This window comes from Mobula birostris, chromosome 2 (genome assembly GCF_030028105.1).
Source record: "Mobula birostris isolate sMobBir1 chromosome 2, sMobBir1.hap1, whole genome shotgun sequence".
Classification (NCBI taxonomy): domain Eukaryota; kingdom Metazoa; phylum Chordata; class Chondrichthyes; order Myliobatiformes; family Myliobatidae; genus Mobula; species Mobula birostris.
The window spans coordinates 81,145,736-81,165,265 of NC_092371.1; the positions used below are offsets into that span (position 1 = coordinate 81,145,736).

The 19,530-nt window shown below is 45.1% G+C and overlaps 1 protein-coding gene across 1 annotated transcript in view; it reads right to left on the bottom strand.

The window, feature by feature from the left end:
- Positions 1 to 19,530, bottom strand: part of LOC140208582 (neurensin-1-like) — a 40,819-nt gene that overhangs the window by 8,610 nt on the left and 12,679 nt on the right. Inside the window, exon 2 of the mRNA XM_072277345.1 lies at positions 5,293 to 5,489. Coding sequence (XP_072133446.1) covers positions 5,293 to 5,481 — 189 coding nt within the window. The 5' untranslated portion in view covers positions 5,482 to 5,489. The remainder of the gene's footprint in view (positions 1 to 5,292; positions 5,490 to 19,530) is intronic.

Below are 19,530 nucleotides of genomic sequence, written 5' to 3' on the forward strand. Positions count from 1 at the left end.
CTCCAACCTGATAGCATGAGCATCAATTTCTCCAAATTCCATTAATTTCTCCTCCCTCCCCCTTCTCTCTTTTTCCATTCCTCATTATGGTTTCCATCTCTCACCTTCTACTCTCCTCACCTGCCATCACCTCCCTCCAGCTTCCCTCTTCCATCCCTTCTTTCCATTATCCCCTCCTATCAGATTCCTTCTTCTTCAGCCCTTTGTCTCTTCCACCTATCATCTCCCCGACTCTTACCTCCTCTCCCCTACACCCCCTCCCACTTTGCCCCTCACCTGGCTTCACTTATCACCTGCCAGCTGGTCCCCCCTTTGCCAATCTTCCTATTCTGGCTTCTGACCCCTCCCTTTCCAGTCCTGGCCTGAAATGTCAACTGTTCATTCTCCTCCACAGATACTGCCTGACCTGCTGAGTTCCTCCAGTATCCAGTATTTGAACAAGCTCTTAGTTGCACGTCCAAAATCTCACCGAATGTTAAATTTTGCCAAGTGCCTTGGGGACCTTTCATGTTGGTGGAGGTGTTGTTCACAGGAATCGATTTGTGATGGCAATAAAACAGTAAGGCTTAGGAGTACAATTAGGCCCTTCGGCCCATCGAGTCTCTTCCACCACTTGATTATCTTTGATTTATTTTCCCTCTCAATCCCATTCTCTTGCCTACTCCCCATATTCTTTGACACCCTTACAAAATCACAAACCTATCAAACTCTGCTTTAAATATACCCAATAACTCACTACCCTCTTGTTGTGTATTCAATATTTCAGTAACATTTGAGTAATTGTGTGTGTATATATAGATATATAGTTTGATTAAATATTCTTGTTCGTTTAAATAATTACAGTTTATACGTATAAATACATGTATTGCATACGTCATCACACTACCACGTGGTATATGCGCGTTTTGTTTAAAGTAAACTTAAAGTTACACTCGAATTTCAGACTCCCTAGGTTTTCTTTGAATTGATTTAATGTTTTGACATTACAAAACATAACATTGGTGATGAGGTATTTTTAAAATGAACCTGACATGGCTACCAATCTGTTAAAATGGAGTCAGATGTTCAAAATGAAATAAAAGGCAGCGGGAGCATTAGCAAGTAAAAAAGGCAGCCCAGCACATGGAGAGACAGTCGAGTTTAAGATAAAGGCAGCCAGCACAAGCTCTTCAGAAGGGAGAACACGATTGAGTTTTTTATAAGGCAGTAAATGTACGAATTCAGAGTGCATTAACTGTGAGTACCAGGTGATAATAATCATTAAAAAAAAGAAATGGCTAGGTACATCGAAAAGATTGATGAGCTTGATTACACATCGGGTAATTGGCTCGTGTATACTAAGCTATTGGAACAGTACTTTGAAGCAAATGAAATAGCCATTGAGAAACGAGTGCTGGTTTTGTTAGGTGCATCAGGTTTAAAGGCATACAGTTTGCTTCGAAGTCTGACTGCTCCAACCAAACCATCAGAAATGAGCTTTGGCGCTATTGTAAAAGTGATGCAGCAGGACTGAGAACCAGAGCCACTGGTGATTGCAGAACACTTTAGGTTTCATAAGCAGAATCAAAAAGAAGGCAGTCCATTTCAGCAAACCTGGCTGAATTGAAGTGATTGTGTGAGCATTGTCAGTTCAGTATAATGGTCTTAATGATACACTGAGAGATACCTGACGAAGGGTTCCGGCCCAAAATGTTGACTGATCGTTTCCACGGATGCTGCCTGACCTGCTGAGTCCCTCCAGCATGTTGTGAGTCTTGCTTTGACTCCAGCATCTGCAGAGTATTTTGTGTTCACTGAGAGATTGTTTAGTGTGTGGAATCTTAAAAGAAAGTATTCAAAAACAGCTCTTAATTGCAACACAGCTTACATTCAAAAGAGTAATCAAAATCGTTGTGTCAATGGAAACAGCAGACAGAGACGCAATTGAGTTGCAGTTCGGAATGAAAATGAGTGTAAACAAAACTGCATCATCGAAACAGAAACCAGTCTGGCCGAATAAATTGTGTTACCATTGTGGCAGGTGGCAGGGGCTCACACGCTCAAAACAAAAGCAGATTTAAAGGCGAAACTTGTAGAAAATGCAAGGAAGTAGGGCACATACAGACAAAAATAAATGGTCTGCACAGGGAAGCAAAGAAGATAAGAGTACAAGTTGGAGTTTCCGAAAGAGCACTTACCTGCACGCTGTTGATGAAAAATCTGATAATGATGACAGTGACACAGGACTGTGTAGCTTTGAGATTTGGTGTGTGAAAACTAACAACGGACAAGTAATATGGCTTACACCAGAAGTGAACAGCAAATTAATTAAAATGGAATTGGACACTGGTTCGGCTGTTCAATCTTTCCATGAGTTTGAATGGCATTTCAAAGATAGTAAACTGAAGCCCTTAGATATCCAACTAAGAACTTATACTTGAGAAAGATAACTCCTGTGGGAATGATATCCATAACTGTGAAATACAACAAACAACAAGCCACATTGGGCCTGTATGTGATAAAAATGGAAGGGCCATCATTGTGAAGGTGTGATTGGCTGAGACAATTACAGCTTGACTGGAGATCCATCCACCATTTGCACGTCACATCCCCTACAATAGTCACCCGAAAACAAATTAAGTAAGCTACTGGATGTTGCTGTACCTGTCTCCATACTGAACACTATGAACCATTGTCCAACAGAGGACAGACAGGTGTTGGTGCCAATGGGTTGGAAAGCATATTGGACCCAAGGAAGGACCATGCTGCTCAGAGAAAGCATGAAAGTGATGGAAGCAGTGGTCGGACTACAATAGTTTTTGTAGACAACATATCTGAGAAAGCTTCTGATATGTTAATCAGGCAGTTACTTACAAAATATGGCTTTGTTTTAAGCTGGAAGAAAGTTCAAGGAGCTTCAGGAAAGTTGCAAGCATTTGGCTTTTGTTGGTATGATGAGCCAGAATGTATCCTGTGTGCATTAAAGTTATTGTATGAACTTCAAGCTGCTTGTAAAAGTAGATGCAAAGACTAAAGTCCAGCTGGATGAATGGAAGGTCAAAAAGAAAGGAGTCAATGGAGATACGAAAGGGAGCAACAGAAGGATTAATAAGCAAATACTCCAGTGAACGACTAAATGTGCCTTCCCAAGATCAAGATGCACAAACTAGAAGAAGAGATAGAGAAGGAACGTAAGAAAGAAAAAGAAAGGGATCAAAGTAGATCGAGGGTGAAAAGGAGAAGAAAGGTGTACAGGGCTGTCAGAACCATTTCCTGCCGTCTCTGAGTCAACTCCGACAACTACCATGGGGGAGGCGTCAGAACCTGAGATTGTTTTCCCAGCCACAAGTCTCACTTGCCAAGCAGAGTGAGCCCCCCTTCTCAAGAAGGCCGTTGTCCCACAAGAGAATGAAAGCCTCCAAAGCAATGAAATTTAACCTAAATGGGACACTATCACGCTACCATGTGATAATATGGTGTCTCGCTTAAAGTAAACTCAAAGTTACACTTGTATTTCAGACTCTCCACGCTTTCTTTGAATTAATTTAATGTTTTGAAGTTACAAAACATAACAACTCTGGCTAAAGAAATTCCTCCTCAATTCTATCCTACTCTGAAGCTGTGCCCTTTGTCCTAGACTCCCCCACTACTGGAAATATCCTCTCCACGTCCACATTATCTAGGCCTTTCAATATTGGGTAAGTTTCAATGAGATTACCCCCTCATTCTGCTAAACTTCAGTGAATACAGCCCTGATCCATCAAATGCACCTCACGAGTTAATCCTTTCATCGCCATGTCAGTTTTTGGAACCTCCTCTGTACCTTCTCCAATACCAGCACATCTTGTCTTAGATATAAAGCCCAAAATTGCTCACAATAGTCCAAGTGTGGTCTGACCACTGCCTTATAAAGCTTCTGCATTACATCTTTGCTTTTATATTCTGGTGCTCTTGAAATGAATGCTAACATTGCATTTACCTTCATTACTACCAACCCAAACTGGAAGTTAATTCTGCATGAGTACTCCCACATCCCTCTTCACCTCCATGGTGAATTAGCTCCAGAAATCGAGCCACAAAGCCATCAATTCCATCATTCAAGTCATTGACATACAACGTAAAAAGAAGCGGTAGCAACACCAACCCCCGTGGAACACCACTAGTCACTGGCAGCCAACCAGAAAAGGCTCCCTTTATTCCCACTCTTTGCCTCCTGCCAAGATATCAATCTTCTATCTAGCAACACACATAAAAGTTGCTGGTGTATGCAGCAGGCCGGGCAGCATCTCTAGGAAGAGGTACAGTCAACGTTTCGGGCTGAGGCCCTTCGTCAGGACTAACTGAAGGAAGAGCTAGTAAGAGATTTGAAAGTGGGAGGGGAAGGGGGAGATCCAAAATGATAAGAGAAGACAGGAGGGGGAGGGATGGAGCCAAGAGCTAGACAGGTGATTGGCAAAAGAGATACGAGAGGATGATGGGACAGGAGGCCCAGGGAGAAAGAAAAGGGGGGGGGGAAGCCCAGAGGATGGGCAAGGGGTATAGTGAGAGGGACAGAGGGAGAAAAAGCAGAGAGAGAAAAAGAATGTGTGTGTATAAATAAATAACAGATGGGGTACGAGGGGGAGGTGGGGCATTAGCAGATATTTGAGAAGTCATTGGTCATGCCATCAGGTTGGAGGCTACCCAGACGGAATATAAGGTGTTGTTCCTCCAACCTGAGTGTGGCTTCATCTTTACAGTCGAGGAGGTCGTGGATAGACATATCAGAATGGGAATGGGACGTGGAATTAAAATGTGGGGCCACTGGGAGATCCTGCTTTCTCTGGCGGACAGAGCGTAGGTGTTCAGCAAAGCGGTCTCCCAGCCTGCGTCAGGTCTCACCAATATATAAAAGGCCACATCAGGAGCACCGGACACAGTATATCACCCCAGCCGACTCACAGGTGAAGTGTCTTCTATCTATGCTAGTATCTTTCCCTATAATACCATGGGCTCTTACTGTATCTTATTTAGCAGCCTGTCAAAGACCTTCTGAAAATCCAAGTAAACAACATCCAATTACTCTCCTTTGTCTATCTATCCTGCCTGTTATTTCCTCAAACAATTCCAACAGATTTGTCAAGCAAGATTTCCCCTTAAGGAAACCATGCTGACTTTGGCCTATTTTATCATGTGTCTCCAAGTATCCCGAAACCTCATGTTTAATAATGGTCTCCAATATGTACCAACTACTGAACTCAGTAAAGCCCCCCTTTCTTCCTATTCTTGGCCTCCTGCCCGTCACCCAGTCCTCTGTCGCTCCAGAATGCTTACCTTCCACAGGGCAGAGCGCCAGTTACTGTGCGAGCGCTCTGCCCCTGACCCCACTGGGTCTTCGCCCTCCAGAACCGATCCAGTGCAGTCCTCGTAGAACAGGTGGAGGTAGGAACGGACCCCGTACCTTTGCTCATCCGCCGGGCCGGCCCGTGTGTGGGATGTGCAGAAGTCTGCACAGCCTGCCATGGAAATCCCTGGAAAACAGACATGGGACAATCTCTCTGGTCCATGGAAAGCAGGGAAGAGGATGGAAAACCAAGCAGCTACCTGGCTAATCCTGCCCACAGCTTATGTACTGACTATTCAACACAGGGTGAGACTCAGGAGATGCACCACCAGGCCTGAAGACAGCTTGCACTCCTCTGTTATAAAACCATTAAACAGACATCTTGTACAATAACATGGACTCTTGACTTCATAATCACCCTCATTATGGCCTTCTGCCTTATTGTTTATCTGTAACTGTTACACTTTATTCTGCATTGTTACTGTTTTATCCTGTTCTACCTCAATACACTGTGCAACAATTTGATCTGTACGAACAGTATGCGAGACAAGCTTTTCACTGCCTCTCTGTGCATGTGACAATACTAAACCAACTCCAATTCTTCCCTCATCAGTACCGCATGGGTTTCCTCCGGATGCTCTGGTTTTCTCCCACAGTCTGAAGATGCACCAGTTGGCATGAAAATGGTCTGAGTCGACGTTCCCTCCCCCTTGATTAGGCTAGGATTAAATGAGGGGATTGCTGAGCGGCACAGCTTGTTGGGCAGGAAGGGCCTTTTCCACACCGTACCTCTAAATGAATACGATAGATAGATACTTGGAACTACTCATCCTACCACACACACACACACGTGTGCACGCACAAGGACTCTGTGATTTAAATATTGCTATTCAGACACACATAGCTGTCCAGACGTATGATACTGCCTCTTGCTCTAAGTTGACCTTGAGGCCCACAGCTTCTAGCTTTGTGTGTGAGAAGGTTACACTTCCCCTCATTTCTCATGTTCATTCTGTGACTATGGTCTCCCTGATATTCTCAGCTCAGCTGCTGGGCACAGTTTGATTCTCTCAGCCATATGCATCTTTTCATGATTTGAGACTCTTTTATTCTGCTGAACTGCGTCATCAATGCAGTCTTTCACCATATTGTACTTCCCCATACCAGGTAAGCAGAGTTTCAGAGCCAGTCCACCTAAAACATTGGATCAATTCCAGCGCTGGGCCGATTTGGAAAGGTCAGATGCGGGTCAGAACACGGCTTGGGTTCAGGCCCAAAGTGCATCAATGCGGGGGTGGGGGGGTCTGGGTCCTAGTGTGGGAGACGAACTGGTGCTTGGACCCAGCACTGAGGCCAAGGCTATGTCCTGCTCAGGCTTTGTGTCTGCAAGCTCTGCAATGATTTGCCCCGCTGTGTGATGAACTGAAGCTGAGGCTGCTCTGGGCTTCGGGTCTATGGACTCACTTTTGTTCTGAATGCTGAGGCTTGCATTTATTGCTTGCATGATTTGTGTTGTTTTTTCTCTCTGCACATTCAGTGTTGGCTTTTTTTAAATTGGGTTCTTTCAGGTTTCTTGTCTTGTGGCTGCCTGTAAACTGACAAATCCCAAGGTTGAATAATTTATACATTCTTTGATAATAAATATACTTTGAACTTTGACATTTTTAGCCTCAGTGAACTTCCTCCATAACATCTGAGGAAGCACGTGCTAACCCTGGAGAGAGCTCAGAGGGAGTTCATGCGAACGGTTCTGGGAACGAAAGGATGACATATAACCAGTGTCTGGTGCCTCTGGGCCTGTACTTGATGGATAACAGGAGGAATCGCATTGAAACTGACCAGATAGACACTGAAGGTCTTGGATAGTCTGGATGTGGAGGGGATGTGACCATCAGTAGGAGGGTCTAAAATCTGAGGGCACTGTCTCAGAAAAAGGGGATATTCCTTTAAAGTTATAGTCATATAACACCAACAGCAAGGAAACAGGCCCTTCAGCCCATTTAGTCCATGCTAAACTATTAATCTGCCTAGACCCGTTGACTTACACTTGGACCATAGCCCTTCATACCCTGCAGAGAGTGGTGTGGACAGCCCAGCGCATCTGTAGTTGTGAACTTCCCATGACTCAGGACACTTATAAGGACAGGTGTGTAAAAAGGGCCCATAGGATCATTAGGGACCCAAGACATCCCAACCACAATATATTCCAGCTGCTACTATCCAGGAAGCAGTACCGCAGCATAAAAGCCGGTACCAATAGGCTCCAGGACGGCTTCTTCCACCAGGCCATCAGACTGATTAACTCATACTGAATTTGAGTGTACTATATGTTAAATTGACTGGTCTATTTATTATAAATTATTATAAATTACTATGATTGCACATTGCACATTTAGATGGAGATGTAACATAAAGGTTTTCACTCCTCATGTATGTGAAGGATGTAAGAAATAAAGTCAATTCAATTCAATCCCATCCATCTACCTATCCAAATTTCTCTTAAATGTTGAAATGGAATCCTAATAACCATTTCCACGAGCAACTCCTTCCACCTCTCAGCGCCCTCTGAGTGAAGAGGGTCCCTCCCATGTTCCCCTTAAACAGTTCAGTTTTCACCTTTAACCTGTCTCTTGTTCCAGCCTCACCCAAACTCAGTGGAAAAAGCATACTTGCATTTACCCTATCTATACGCTTGTCTCTGCCGGTGGCGTGGTGGTATTCACACCTGGGCTTCAGAACAAGAGGTCCCAGGTTCAAATCCGGCCGGCTCCATGGTGGGTTGAGTGTTGCAAATCGGCCTCGTGAAAGCAGACAAATGCTAAAGAAAAGGCAAGGTTGTAGCCTGTGCCCAAACAAGGTGTGGGGAGGAACTATACCTGTCATTATTTAGTATACCTCTATCAAATCTCCACTCACCTTAAAGCCAAGATGAGGAGGAATTTCTTCACTCGAGAGACATTCTGTACTGATCAATAAACCGTTTACACTCTAGCTGTATGTGCCTAAGACTTTTGCATGGACAGCTGGGATTTTTAAAAAAATAAAACCCATCTCTGTTGTCTCCAGTGCTGCAGAATTACAGACACTCCAAGATGCCACATTAGCCAAGGCATACAGATTCTATCCCTCCACTCGAATCCAACCAGAGAGTGGCACGTTGGAGCTACTGGAATACAGGTTCAGTGATCCAGGTTCAATCCAGCGGCATCCATCATTAAGGACCCCCATCACCCAGGACAAGTAATGCAAAAAGAGAAAAAAAATAGCGAGGCAGTGTTCATGGGTTCAATATCCATTCAGAAATCTAATGGCGGGCGGGAAGAGTTGTTCCTGAATCGTTGAGTGTGTACCTCCTTCTTGATGGTAGCAATGAGAAGAGGGCATGTCCTGGGTGATGGGGTCTTTAAATATTGATGCTGCCTTTTTGAGACACTGCCTTTAGAAGGTGTAAAATTGGCACAACATTCACCGGATGTGAGCCACAAGCCAAGAACATTGGGCTTGCCTTTAGACTAGGCCGAGCTTAACTGGCACAAACCCAACTGTGTTTCGAGGTGGCTGAGATAAAAGCTACGCAAGTGATGTAGCCCCAGTGAAGTAAGACTTGGAGGTCGGATGTGAGTTGAGATGTTGGGTTAAAGGCTGCAGTGTTGAGCTGACGTTAGACCATAAGACCACAAGACACAGGAGCAGAAGTAGGCCATTCAGCCCATCGAGTCTGCTCTGCCATTCCATCATGGCTGATTTATTCCCCCTCTCAACCCCAGTCTCCCACCTTCTTCCTGTAACTATTGACACCCTTACCACGAGCGCCATGGTAGCATAGTGGTTAGTGCACCACTATTACAGCTTGGGGTGTCCACAGCTGAGAGTTCAATGCTAGTACCATTCTGTAAGGAGTCTCCTTACATTCACACTGTGGAATCTGCAGGTTTCCTCCGCGTCCTCCAGTTTCCTCCCACAGTCCAATGATATACCGGATCGGTGTTAATTGGTGATTGTAAATTGTCCTGTAATTAGGTTAGTGTTAATTGAGTTGTGGCATTGCTGGGGAGGCATGGCTCGAAGGGCGGTAAGGGCCTACTCTGTACTGGTTCCCAATGAACTAAGTACAAAGATAGGTGGAGGGGCAGGTAGTTTTGAGGAAGTAAAGAGGCTACAGAGGGACTGAGATTAGGAGAATGGGCAAGGATGTGGCAGATGGAATACGGTGTTGGGAAGTGTATGATCATGCACTTTGGTAGAAAAAATAAAAGCATAGACTATTTTCTAAACAGGGAGGGGGAGAAAATTCAAAAACCTGAGGTGCAAAAGGACTTGGGAGTCCTTGTGCAGGATTCCCTTAAGGTTAATTTGCAGGTTGAGCTGGTGGTGAAAAAGGCAAATGCAATGACCGCATTCATTTTGAGAGGACTGGAATATAAAAGCAAGCATGTAATGCTGAGGCTGTAAAGCCTCGCTCGGAGTATTGCGAGCAGTTTCGGATCTCTTGTCTCAGAAAGGATGTGCTGACATTGGAGGAAGTTCAAAGGAGGCTCTCAAAATAGATTCCAGGGTTGAAAGGTGTGTTTGATGGCTCTGGGCCTGTACTCACTGGAATTCAGAAGAATGTGGGGGGGTGGGGTGAGCGTGGGTTGGAATCTCATTGAAACCTATTGAATGTTGGAAGGCTTTGATAGAGTGGCTGTGGAGAGGATGTTTCCTGTGGTGGGGGAGTCTATTCTGATGACACAGCCTCAGAATAGAGGCTGAGGCTTTTATAATGGAGTTGAGGAGAAACTTCTTTAGCCAGAGAGTGGTGAGTCTGTGGAATTCATTCCCACAGGCGACTATGGGGACCAAATCATTGGGTATATTTAAAACCGAGGTTGATAGATTCTTGATTGGTCAGGGCATGACGGGATATGCAGGGAAAGGGAGGGGATTGGGGCTGAGAGGGAAAATTGGATTAGCCATGTTACAATAATAAGCATAGATATAACAATAAATTAAGTAAGTAGAGCAAAGAGAGAGGGGAAACTGTTGAGGTAGAGTTTGTGGATTCTCTGTCCATTCAGAGATCTGATGACAGAGGGAAAGAAGCTGTTTCTGAAACGCTCAGGCCACTGTGCTTCCTCCTAGATGATAGCAATGAGAAGAGGGCATGTCCTGTGTGATGGAGATCCTTAACGACAGATGCTGCCTTTTTGAGGCATCACTTTTGAAGATGTCCTTGATGCCAGGGAGCCTAGTGCAGATGATGGTGGAGACTGAGTTTACAACTTTCTGCAGCTTTTTCCAACACTATGCAGCGCCCCTCCCTACCAGACGGTGATACAGCCAGTTAGAATGCCCTCCATGGTACAGCTATAGAAACTTACGAGTGTCTTTGGCGACATACCAATTCTCTTCAAACTGCAAATTTGAGGAAGTACATTCTTGCTATGGAGGGAGTGCAGTGAAGGTTCACAAGGTTAATTCCGGGGATGGCGGGACTGTCATATGTTGAAAGATTGGAGTGACTGGGCTTGTACACACTGGAATTTAGAAGGATGAGAGGGGATCTGATTGAAACATATAAGATTATTAAGGGATTGGACACGCTAGAGGCAGGAAACATGTTCCCGATGTTGGGGGACTCCAGAACCAGAGGCCACAATTTGAGAATAAGGGGTAGGCCATTTAGAACGGAGTTGAGGAAAAACTTTTTCACTCAGAGAGTTGTGGTTCTGTGGAATGCTCTGCCTCAGAAGGCAGTGGAGGCCAATTCTCTGGATTCTTTCAAGAAAGAGTTAGATAGAGCTCTTAAAGATAGTGGAGTCAAGGGACATGGGGAGAAGGCAGGAACAGGGTACTGATTGTGGATGATCAGCCGTGATCACAGTGAATGGTGGTGCTGGCTTGAAGGGTTGCATGGCCTACTCCTGCACCTATTGTCCAAATGAAATATAGCCCCTGTCATGCCTTCTTTGTAATTGCATCAATACGGTGGACCCAGAATAGATCCTTAGAGATGCTGGCAACCAGAACGTGAAACTGCTCACCCTTTCCACTTCTGATCCCCCGATGAGGACTGATGGGTGTTCCTTTGACTTACCCTTCCTGGGGTCCATAATCATTTCCTTGGCCTTACTGATGTTGAGTGACACCACTCAACCAGCAGATCGATCTCACTCTTGTACGCCTTCTCATCACCGTGTACCATTCTGCCAACAATAGTTGTGTCGTTGGCAAATGTACAGATGGCATTTGAGCTGTGCCTGGTCACATAGTCATGCGTGTAGACAGAGGAGAGCAGTGGGCTAAACATGCACCCTTGAGGTGCACCAGCATTGATTGTCAGCGAGGACAGCAAGAAGGAGACTTTATTTCCGATCCACACGTTCTGCGGTCACACGGTGAGGAGATCAAGGATCTAACTGCAGTGGGAGGTACAGAGGCCCAAGTTTTGGAGATTTTTGATTAGTTCTGAGGGTATAACTGCATGAACTCTGAGCTATAGCCAATAAACAGCAGCCTGATCAAGTATTACTATCGTCCAGGTGATTCAAGGCCATTTGGAGAGCCAGTGAGATTACATCTGCTGTTGACCAATTGTGGTGATAGGCAAATTACAATGGGTCCAGGTTCTTGGATAGGCAGCAGTTGATTCTGGCTGTGGCCAACCTCTCACGACACTTCATCACAGTGGATGTGAGTGCCTTTGCGTGATAGTTGCTGAGGCAGTTCATCCTGATCTTCTTGGGCACTGGTGTGATTGTCGCCCTTTTGAAGCAGGTGGAAATCTTCGACTGCAGCAGTGAGAGATTGAAGATGTCCCTCAAAACTCCTGAAAGTTGGTTGGTGCAGGTTTTCAGAGCCCTACCAGGTATCCCATCAGGGCCTAACACCTTGTGAGGGTTCGCCCTCTTGATAGATGGCCTCTGAGACCGAGATCACTGGGTCACTGAATGCTGCAGGGATTCACACAGATATAGTTTTATTCTCCCTTTCAAAGCGTGCTTAAAAGGTGTTGAGCTCATCAGGGGGTAAAGCATCACAACCATTCATGATGTTAGGTTTTGCTTTGTATGAAGTAATGGCCGAAAAACCCTGCCAAAGTTGACGTGCATTGGTTTCTTTCTCTAGCCTCAGTCAGAATTGTTTTTCTGCTCTGAAAATAGCCTTCCATAGGTCGTACCGGAACTTCTTGCACAGTTCTGGATCACTGGTCTATAATGCCACAGCAGACTATGAATCTCCTGGTTCATCCACGGCTTTTGGTTTGGGTATGTCCGGTATGTTCTCATAGGCACTCACTCATCCACACAGGTTTTAATAAAGTCAGTGACAGCTGTGGCATATTCATTCAGACTCAAAGATGAACCCCTGAATATTGTCCAGTCCACCGACACAAAGCTGTCCTGCAAGCACTCCTTCACCTCCCTTGACCATACCTTCTTGTCCTCACCACTGGTGCTACTGTCTTCAATCTCTACCTATATGCTGGGAGTAGAAGACTTCTTCTTATCATGTGCACGGACAGTCTATACACAGCCCAGCCAGAACTGGACACATTTTTGCACCTTGTTGTTGAATTCAGCGAGATCTGCAGCAGTACAGGGTTCCTCTAGCGATGGGCATTGCAGGAGATGTTGCACAGTTTGTGGCTCAGTTCCACATTCACAAGTTGGCGAAGTAAAGTCAGGTGATCGGACTTTGCAAAGTGTGTGCATGGAATGGCATGGTAAGTATTATTGATAGTGATATAACAGTGGTAAGGTGTGTTGGCTCCTCTAGATCCACAAGTGATAAGCTGATAGTAGTTGTTCAGAGACTTCTTCAAGCTATCTTAGTTGAAATCTCCCATGGTGATAGGGAAGGCACCAGGGTACACTGTTTTATTTCTGATGATTATGGAGCTTAGCTCCTCCAATACCTGCCAGATGTTAGCCTGAGGTGGAATGTATACCACAATCAGGTTGATGGTAGAAATCTCCCTCAGCAGATAAAAAGGGTGACATTTGACTGCTTGATGTTCCAGGTTTGGTGAGCAGGACTGAGACAGAGCCGCCATGTCTGTGCACCGCGATTAGATAATTATAACACACACTTCTTCTCCTTCTTGTCCATACTGCACCAACTGCCGCCACTGGCCACTGGCACTTGATCTCCTCTACTTTTAAGAAACTGAGCTGTCTTACCTTTGCGGTGAATAGTGAAGAAATTGAGCTGCAGCACTGCATCCGAAATGGTGGGAGATAGCCAGGTGTCCATGCAGCAGAGTACACAGCAGTCCCTAATGTCCCTCTGGTACAGTAATCTTGCTCAGAGGTCTTCAATTTTACTTTCCAGAGACTATACATTTGCCAGCAGGGTAGTTGGGAATGGGGGTCTAAAGCCTTTGCATTTCAATCTTTCTTGCAACCCAGCAGGCTTTCCTCACTTCCTCTTCCTTAAAAGGAAGCTGCACTCGTGACCTGAGTCGACAGTCCAAGATCCTTCGATTTTGAGTATTTATAGATTTTTTAATCATCTTAAGATGATGTTGCTTACTGAAATACCTATAGTGGTGAACGTGGTTTTCAGCTGTAGTAGTCCTGAACGGGAATATTTGATGATTCCTATCGAAGCTGCCCACAATGAGTCGCTTCTTATCTGCACCATCTTAAATCCAATACACCTGTGTTCTTGAGTCAGTTACACCTGAAGTCTTGATACCTGCAGCATTGGCTCCAATACACCTGTAGGCTTGGATCCAATAAACCTATACACTTGGATCCCAAAGATCCCAAAGACCTGTAGACTTGGATCGAATACATTTGTAGTCTTGGATCCAATGCACCTGCAGACTTAGATCCTGTAGTTAGCCACATTTCACCTCCATAGCCAACTCCAGTCCTAAGACTCCTTAAGATCTCTGCACTTACTGAACCCTGGGCTCTTTTCATGCCTCTATCTGAGCCTCTATAATTCCCTCCCAATCTCTCTACCTTTTCCTCCACTTTCAATCACCTTAAATCTGGATCTGGCCTACTCCTCAGTCATAATATAGTCTTTATGCTGACCTGAATCTCCTTGAAACATTTGTCACCATGTTAAAGATAATGCAAATGCAATTTGTCAGCAGAGAGATTCTCTGCATCAGCTCCGGATTCAGGGTTTGATTTCAGTGAATTGATTAATCTCTGCATTATTAAAACGGATGTGGAATCCTGGGAGAAGGGTAAGGTAGCCGTGCCATGTATTCAGCTAAGTGCAAATGTACAACCGCTCTGAGAGTGTGTCATTAATCCAGATAACGTGTAATGTATTCATTAGCAGCTCAGGGGCTCTCGCTGCTTTCTGTTGCTGCGCTCCTCTGCATGTGTGTCTGCAGGAACTGAATGACAGTACTAGTCACCTTGAATGAATTCCGCTCCATCGTTAGCAGCTTTGCCGTCAGTGAGCTCTGAGGACTCCAGTCTGCACCATCACCCCCTTCCACTTTAACACACTGCTGAAAACACCTCCCATTTGATGATGATTTGTTTTTTCTGAAAGCAAATCTGTGAAATTCTGAACATACACCTACTGTCTACAGAACCGAACATAGGACATAGAACATTACATCACAGTACAGGACCTTTGGCCCATGACCTTGTGCTGACCTTTTAAGCTACTTGAAGATCAGTCAAACTCTGCTCTCCAATGTTCTATCATCTATGTGCCCATCTAAAAGTCTCTGAAATAATTCTGCTCCTATATCTATGGTCTTAAATGCCCTTAATGTATCTGCCTCTACCACCCTTCTCCCCCGTCCCACCCCCGGAAGGGCATTCCTCGCACTCACCATTCTCTGTGCAAAGAACTTTCCTCTGACATCCCCCTTATACATTCCTCCAATTGTCTTAAAATTGTGCCCTCTTATATTAACTATTTCTACCCAGGGGAAAAGTCCCTGGCTATGCAGTCAATCTATGCCTCTCATCATCTTGTACACCTCCCTCAAGTCCCCTCTCATGGAGCCTACACTGTGGGTGTACCTGATTCAAGACTACCAGTGTACTGGAGCAAGACCACAGGTGTACTGGAAGCAAGGCTATAGGTGTTAGAAATAGGTCTCCTTCCTGTGTTTGCCTGCCTGGGTGTTTTTGCCTGCTCTCCACTGTTTAATTTCAATCCATTGATCATAGTCTCATTCTGGCCTTTTGGCCCACTGTGCCTGTACTAAGCATCAAGCACACAATCACACTCATCTTGACATCATTAACTCCCACCCATTCTCCTCTGGACACATTTGAACCCCTTATCTAAGAAGAGATGTGCTGGCATTGGAGATGGTCCAGAAGAGGTTCACTGGAATGATCTGAGGAATGAAAGGGTTAATGCACAAGGAGCGTTTGATGGCTCTGGCCTGCAATCAGCAGTTACTGAGATACTCACACCGCACCATCTGGCACCAACAATCATCCCACAGGTCAAAATCACTTAGAACACATTTCTTCCACGTTTTGATGTTTGGCCTGTACAAGAACTGAACATCTTGACCATGTCTGAATGCCTTTATGCATTGTGTTGGTGCCAGTGCCGGTGTATCTCATAAAGTGGCCACTGAGTGTATCTGTATGGATAACCTTTAGTTTTCTCTAGAGTAGCTAACTTCTTTTGCTCTGCAAGACTGTACAGCTCCACTTCTTTTAAATAATAACTTTCTTTTTATATTCACTTTTAAAGTGTATAACCTCACATTTTCCCACGTTATATTCCTCTTTGTAACTACTTCCTCATTTACTTTTTCTAGCTTCCCTCCTCAAGTTCTGAATATCCTTGTCACAACCTGTTTAAACCACCCATCCCTATATCGACAGAAAATCTGGTTACAATGCACTTGGTTCCTCCATTTATGTCATTAACCATTGCAAAGAAGCAGATTTGTGGATTCGGTAGATGGAGCGGAAGACACCATCTATGGATAAGTATTTTAACTATTTATTAATAAAAGAAAGTTAAGTTAAAGTCTGTCCTGAGCCTTATAGGCTCATCAGGCCGGTGCTTATGCTGGTTTCCATGGTGTGAAGTGACTGAGAGTACTAGACTCACCCCCCTGCCCCCCTGGATAGGATGCCAGTCTATCACGAGATTAACCCCCAGCATTTGCCCATATCCATTCTCAGCTGGGTGGACTGGAGCATTGTGTGGTTAAGTGCTTTGCTCAAAGACACAACATGCTGCCTTGGCTGGGGCTCAAACTCACGACCTTCAGATCACTAGTCTAACGCCTTAACCACTTGGCCACGCGGCACACAACAAAAGAAAGACAAACACTAAAACATTCAAGTTACACAGATACTTATCAAAGAGTGCGCATGGACCGTCTATCTGCATCACACTTCCAATCTGTCCATGGCACCCATCACGAGCCGGTCCATATCGAGCAGAGCCCCACACGCTCTAAATAATATAGCAGTAGTTTCTCCAAATGCACCAATCAATAGCAGCTAACAAAGTGGCAGTTGTTTTCACACTATACTAATTAATCATAAATAATTGAGGTCTCAGTACTGATCCCTGTAGTGTCTTGTAGTTACTGTTTGCTGATACGAAATTATCCCTTTATCGCTGCTCTCTGTTTTCTGCTTGTCAGCCAATATCTGACCCTCGACCATATATTACTCCAATCCAGTATTTTATATCCAGTGAAGGACTATTTTATATGGAATTGTATGGCTTCTAGAAATCTAAATACAGTCCATTTACTTGTTGCCCTTGATGGAATATCTTTTAGAAATCAAGGTAGGCTACATTGACTAGTGCTCCTTTATTGAATGTCTTCTAAAAACCAAATACATTACATCTATTGGCTTCCCCTTATTGAGAGTCTTCAGGAAATCCAAATACGCTACATCTACTGGTTCCCCTTTATCCAGCTGCTTGTTACATCCTCAAAGAACTCCACTAAATTTCTCCTATTATTAACAGCTTTACGAATGGATTCCAGCCTTTGTAGAGTACAAGTAGATTGAAGCAATGCGTCATCATCACTTCATACTTCCTTTACAAGTCCTGGATGCAGTTCACCCTCATTCCCCTTCTTGGAGTTATCAATCATAGAAATATAGAAAATAGGTGCAGAAGTAGGCCATTCAGCCCTTCCAGCCTGCACCACCATTCAGTATGATCATGGCTGATCATCCAACTCAGAACCCTGTACCAGCTTTCCCTCCATACCCCCTGATCCCTCTAGCCACAAGGGCCATATCTAACTCCCTCTTAAATACAGTCAATGAACTGGCCCCAACTGTTTCCTGTGGCAGAGAATTCCACAGATTCACCACTCTCTGTGTGAAGAAGTTTTTCCTAATCTCAGTCCTAAAAGGCTTCCCCTTTATCCTCAAACTGTGACCCCTCGTTCTGGACTTCCCCAACATTGGGAACAATCTTCCTGCATCTAGCCTGTCCAATCCCTTTAGGATTTTATACGTTTCAATCAGATCCCCCCTCAATCTTCTAAATTCCAGCGAGTATAAGCCTAGTCAATGCAGTCTTTCTTCATATGAAAGTCCTGCCATCCCAGGAATCAATCTGGTGACCCTTCTTTGTACTCCCTCTATGGCAAGAATGTCTTTCCTCAGATTAGGGGACCAAAACTGCACACAATACTCCAGGTGTGGTCTCACCAAGGCCTCGTACAACTACAGTAGAACATCCCTGCTCCTGTACTCGAATCCTCTTGCTATGAATGCCAGCATACCATTCGCCTTTTTCACCACCTGCTGTACCTGCATGCCCACTTTGAACGACTGGCGTACAATGACACCCAGGTCTCGTTGCACTTCTTTAGCTTTGCTGATGTCATAACAGCACCACTCCACCAGACTGAGTTGGGCACAGTAACAACACTTTAAAGACATTGAAGTAAGTACATTTATTTATTGTGGTATAATGTGGAACAGGCCTTTCCAGCTCTTTGAGCCATACTGCCCAGCAACCCACCAATTTAACCATAGCCTAATCACAGGACAATTTACAATGACCAATTAACCTACCAATTGGTACGTCTTCAGACTGAGGGAGGAAACCAGAACACCTGGAGGAGAATGTACAAATTCCCGACAGGCAGTGGCTGGATTTGAACCCAGGCCGCACTTTAAAGCATTCTGCTAACCACTATGCTACCGTGCTGTGGAGGGGTTTAGAGAGTTATAGTTTCCTTAAGGTTGTCATTGCCAGGGGAGGAGGTGGTAGTGGGGTTAGGCTCCCACTACCTATTAAGTGTCCCCAACAGTGTGCCTCTGGCAATGAAGTCCAGCTCCTGGTCTTCACGTGTGGGTTAGCTACTAAGCCCAGTGGAACTGTTTCTACTGACAGGAGAAAGGGCAATGTCGGGTTGCTGTCACCTTAAAACCAGTCACTTTGGGAAGATGGGATTCATCAGCCGTGGTTGGCAGCTCATCTAGGGGAAGGAAACTCTAATCTCAAACCTACGCTGCCTTGTGACTATACGCAGTCATGGGGAAGGCTTCAAAGTAAACCCCAAGGAAAAATTTGGAGCTGAAGTCCTTAAGACAGTCCTACATTGAGTTCAACGCTGACTAGCAACTCCTGTGACACTGCTGGTGCCGGAATGTATGGGTCTGTGACTTTCCTTTGGATTCGTTAGCTGTGTGGAGAGGGGTAACCTGTTACACGGGCAGCGGCTTGTTCTCCATATCATACTGCCCTGCCTTGTGTATCATGGAGACATGGTATTCATGGCCGACCCGACCAGTGGAGGGCCTCAGTGGGTTCAGGGACAAATGTGGGCTCTTGGACCAGCTCATTGGTCAACACGAGTTTGGCCGAGGGCCTGGTTCCACACCTTGTGGCTCTATCACTCTCTGATTGTTTGGCCTTAAGCCCCTTTGGTTTTCTGGTCATCGTGACTAAATCCCTCCCTCTCCGTAGCCCACTGAACACACAGCACGGCAGTGTAGTTGTTAGTGCAATGCTTTACATTACCGGGGTTCACTTCCTCCACTGTCTGTAAGGAGCTTACACGTTCTTTCCCTGACCTTGTGGGTTCCCTCCGGGTGCCCCCATGTCCTCCCACAGTCCAAAGATGGTTCCAAAGGGTTAATGGATTGTAGGCATACTATGTTGGTGCCAGGAACATCATGGCCCTTGCGGGCTGCCCCCAGCACATCCTTGGATTGTACTGTATTACGCAAAATGACACACTGCCGTGGACCAATACCCTTAAGCAAGGGATTGATGGAGCCCAGGTTGGGAACCCCTGCTCTAGGTTATGA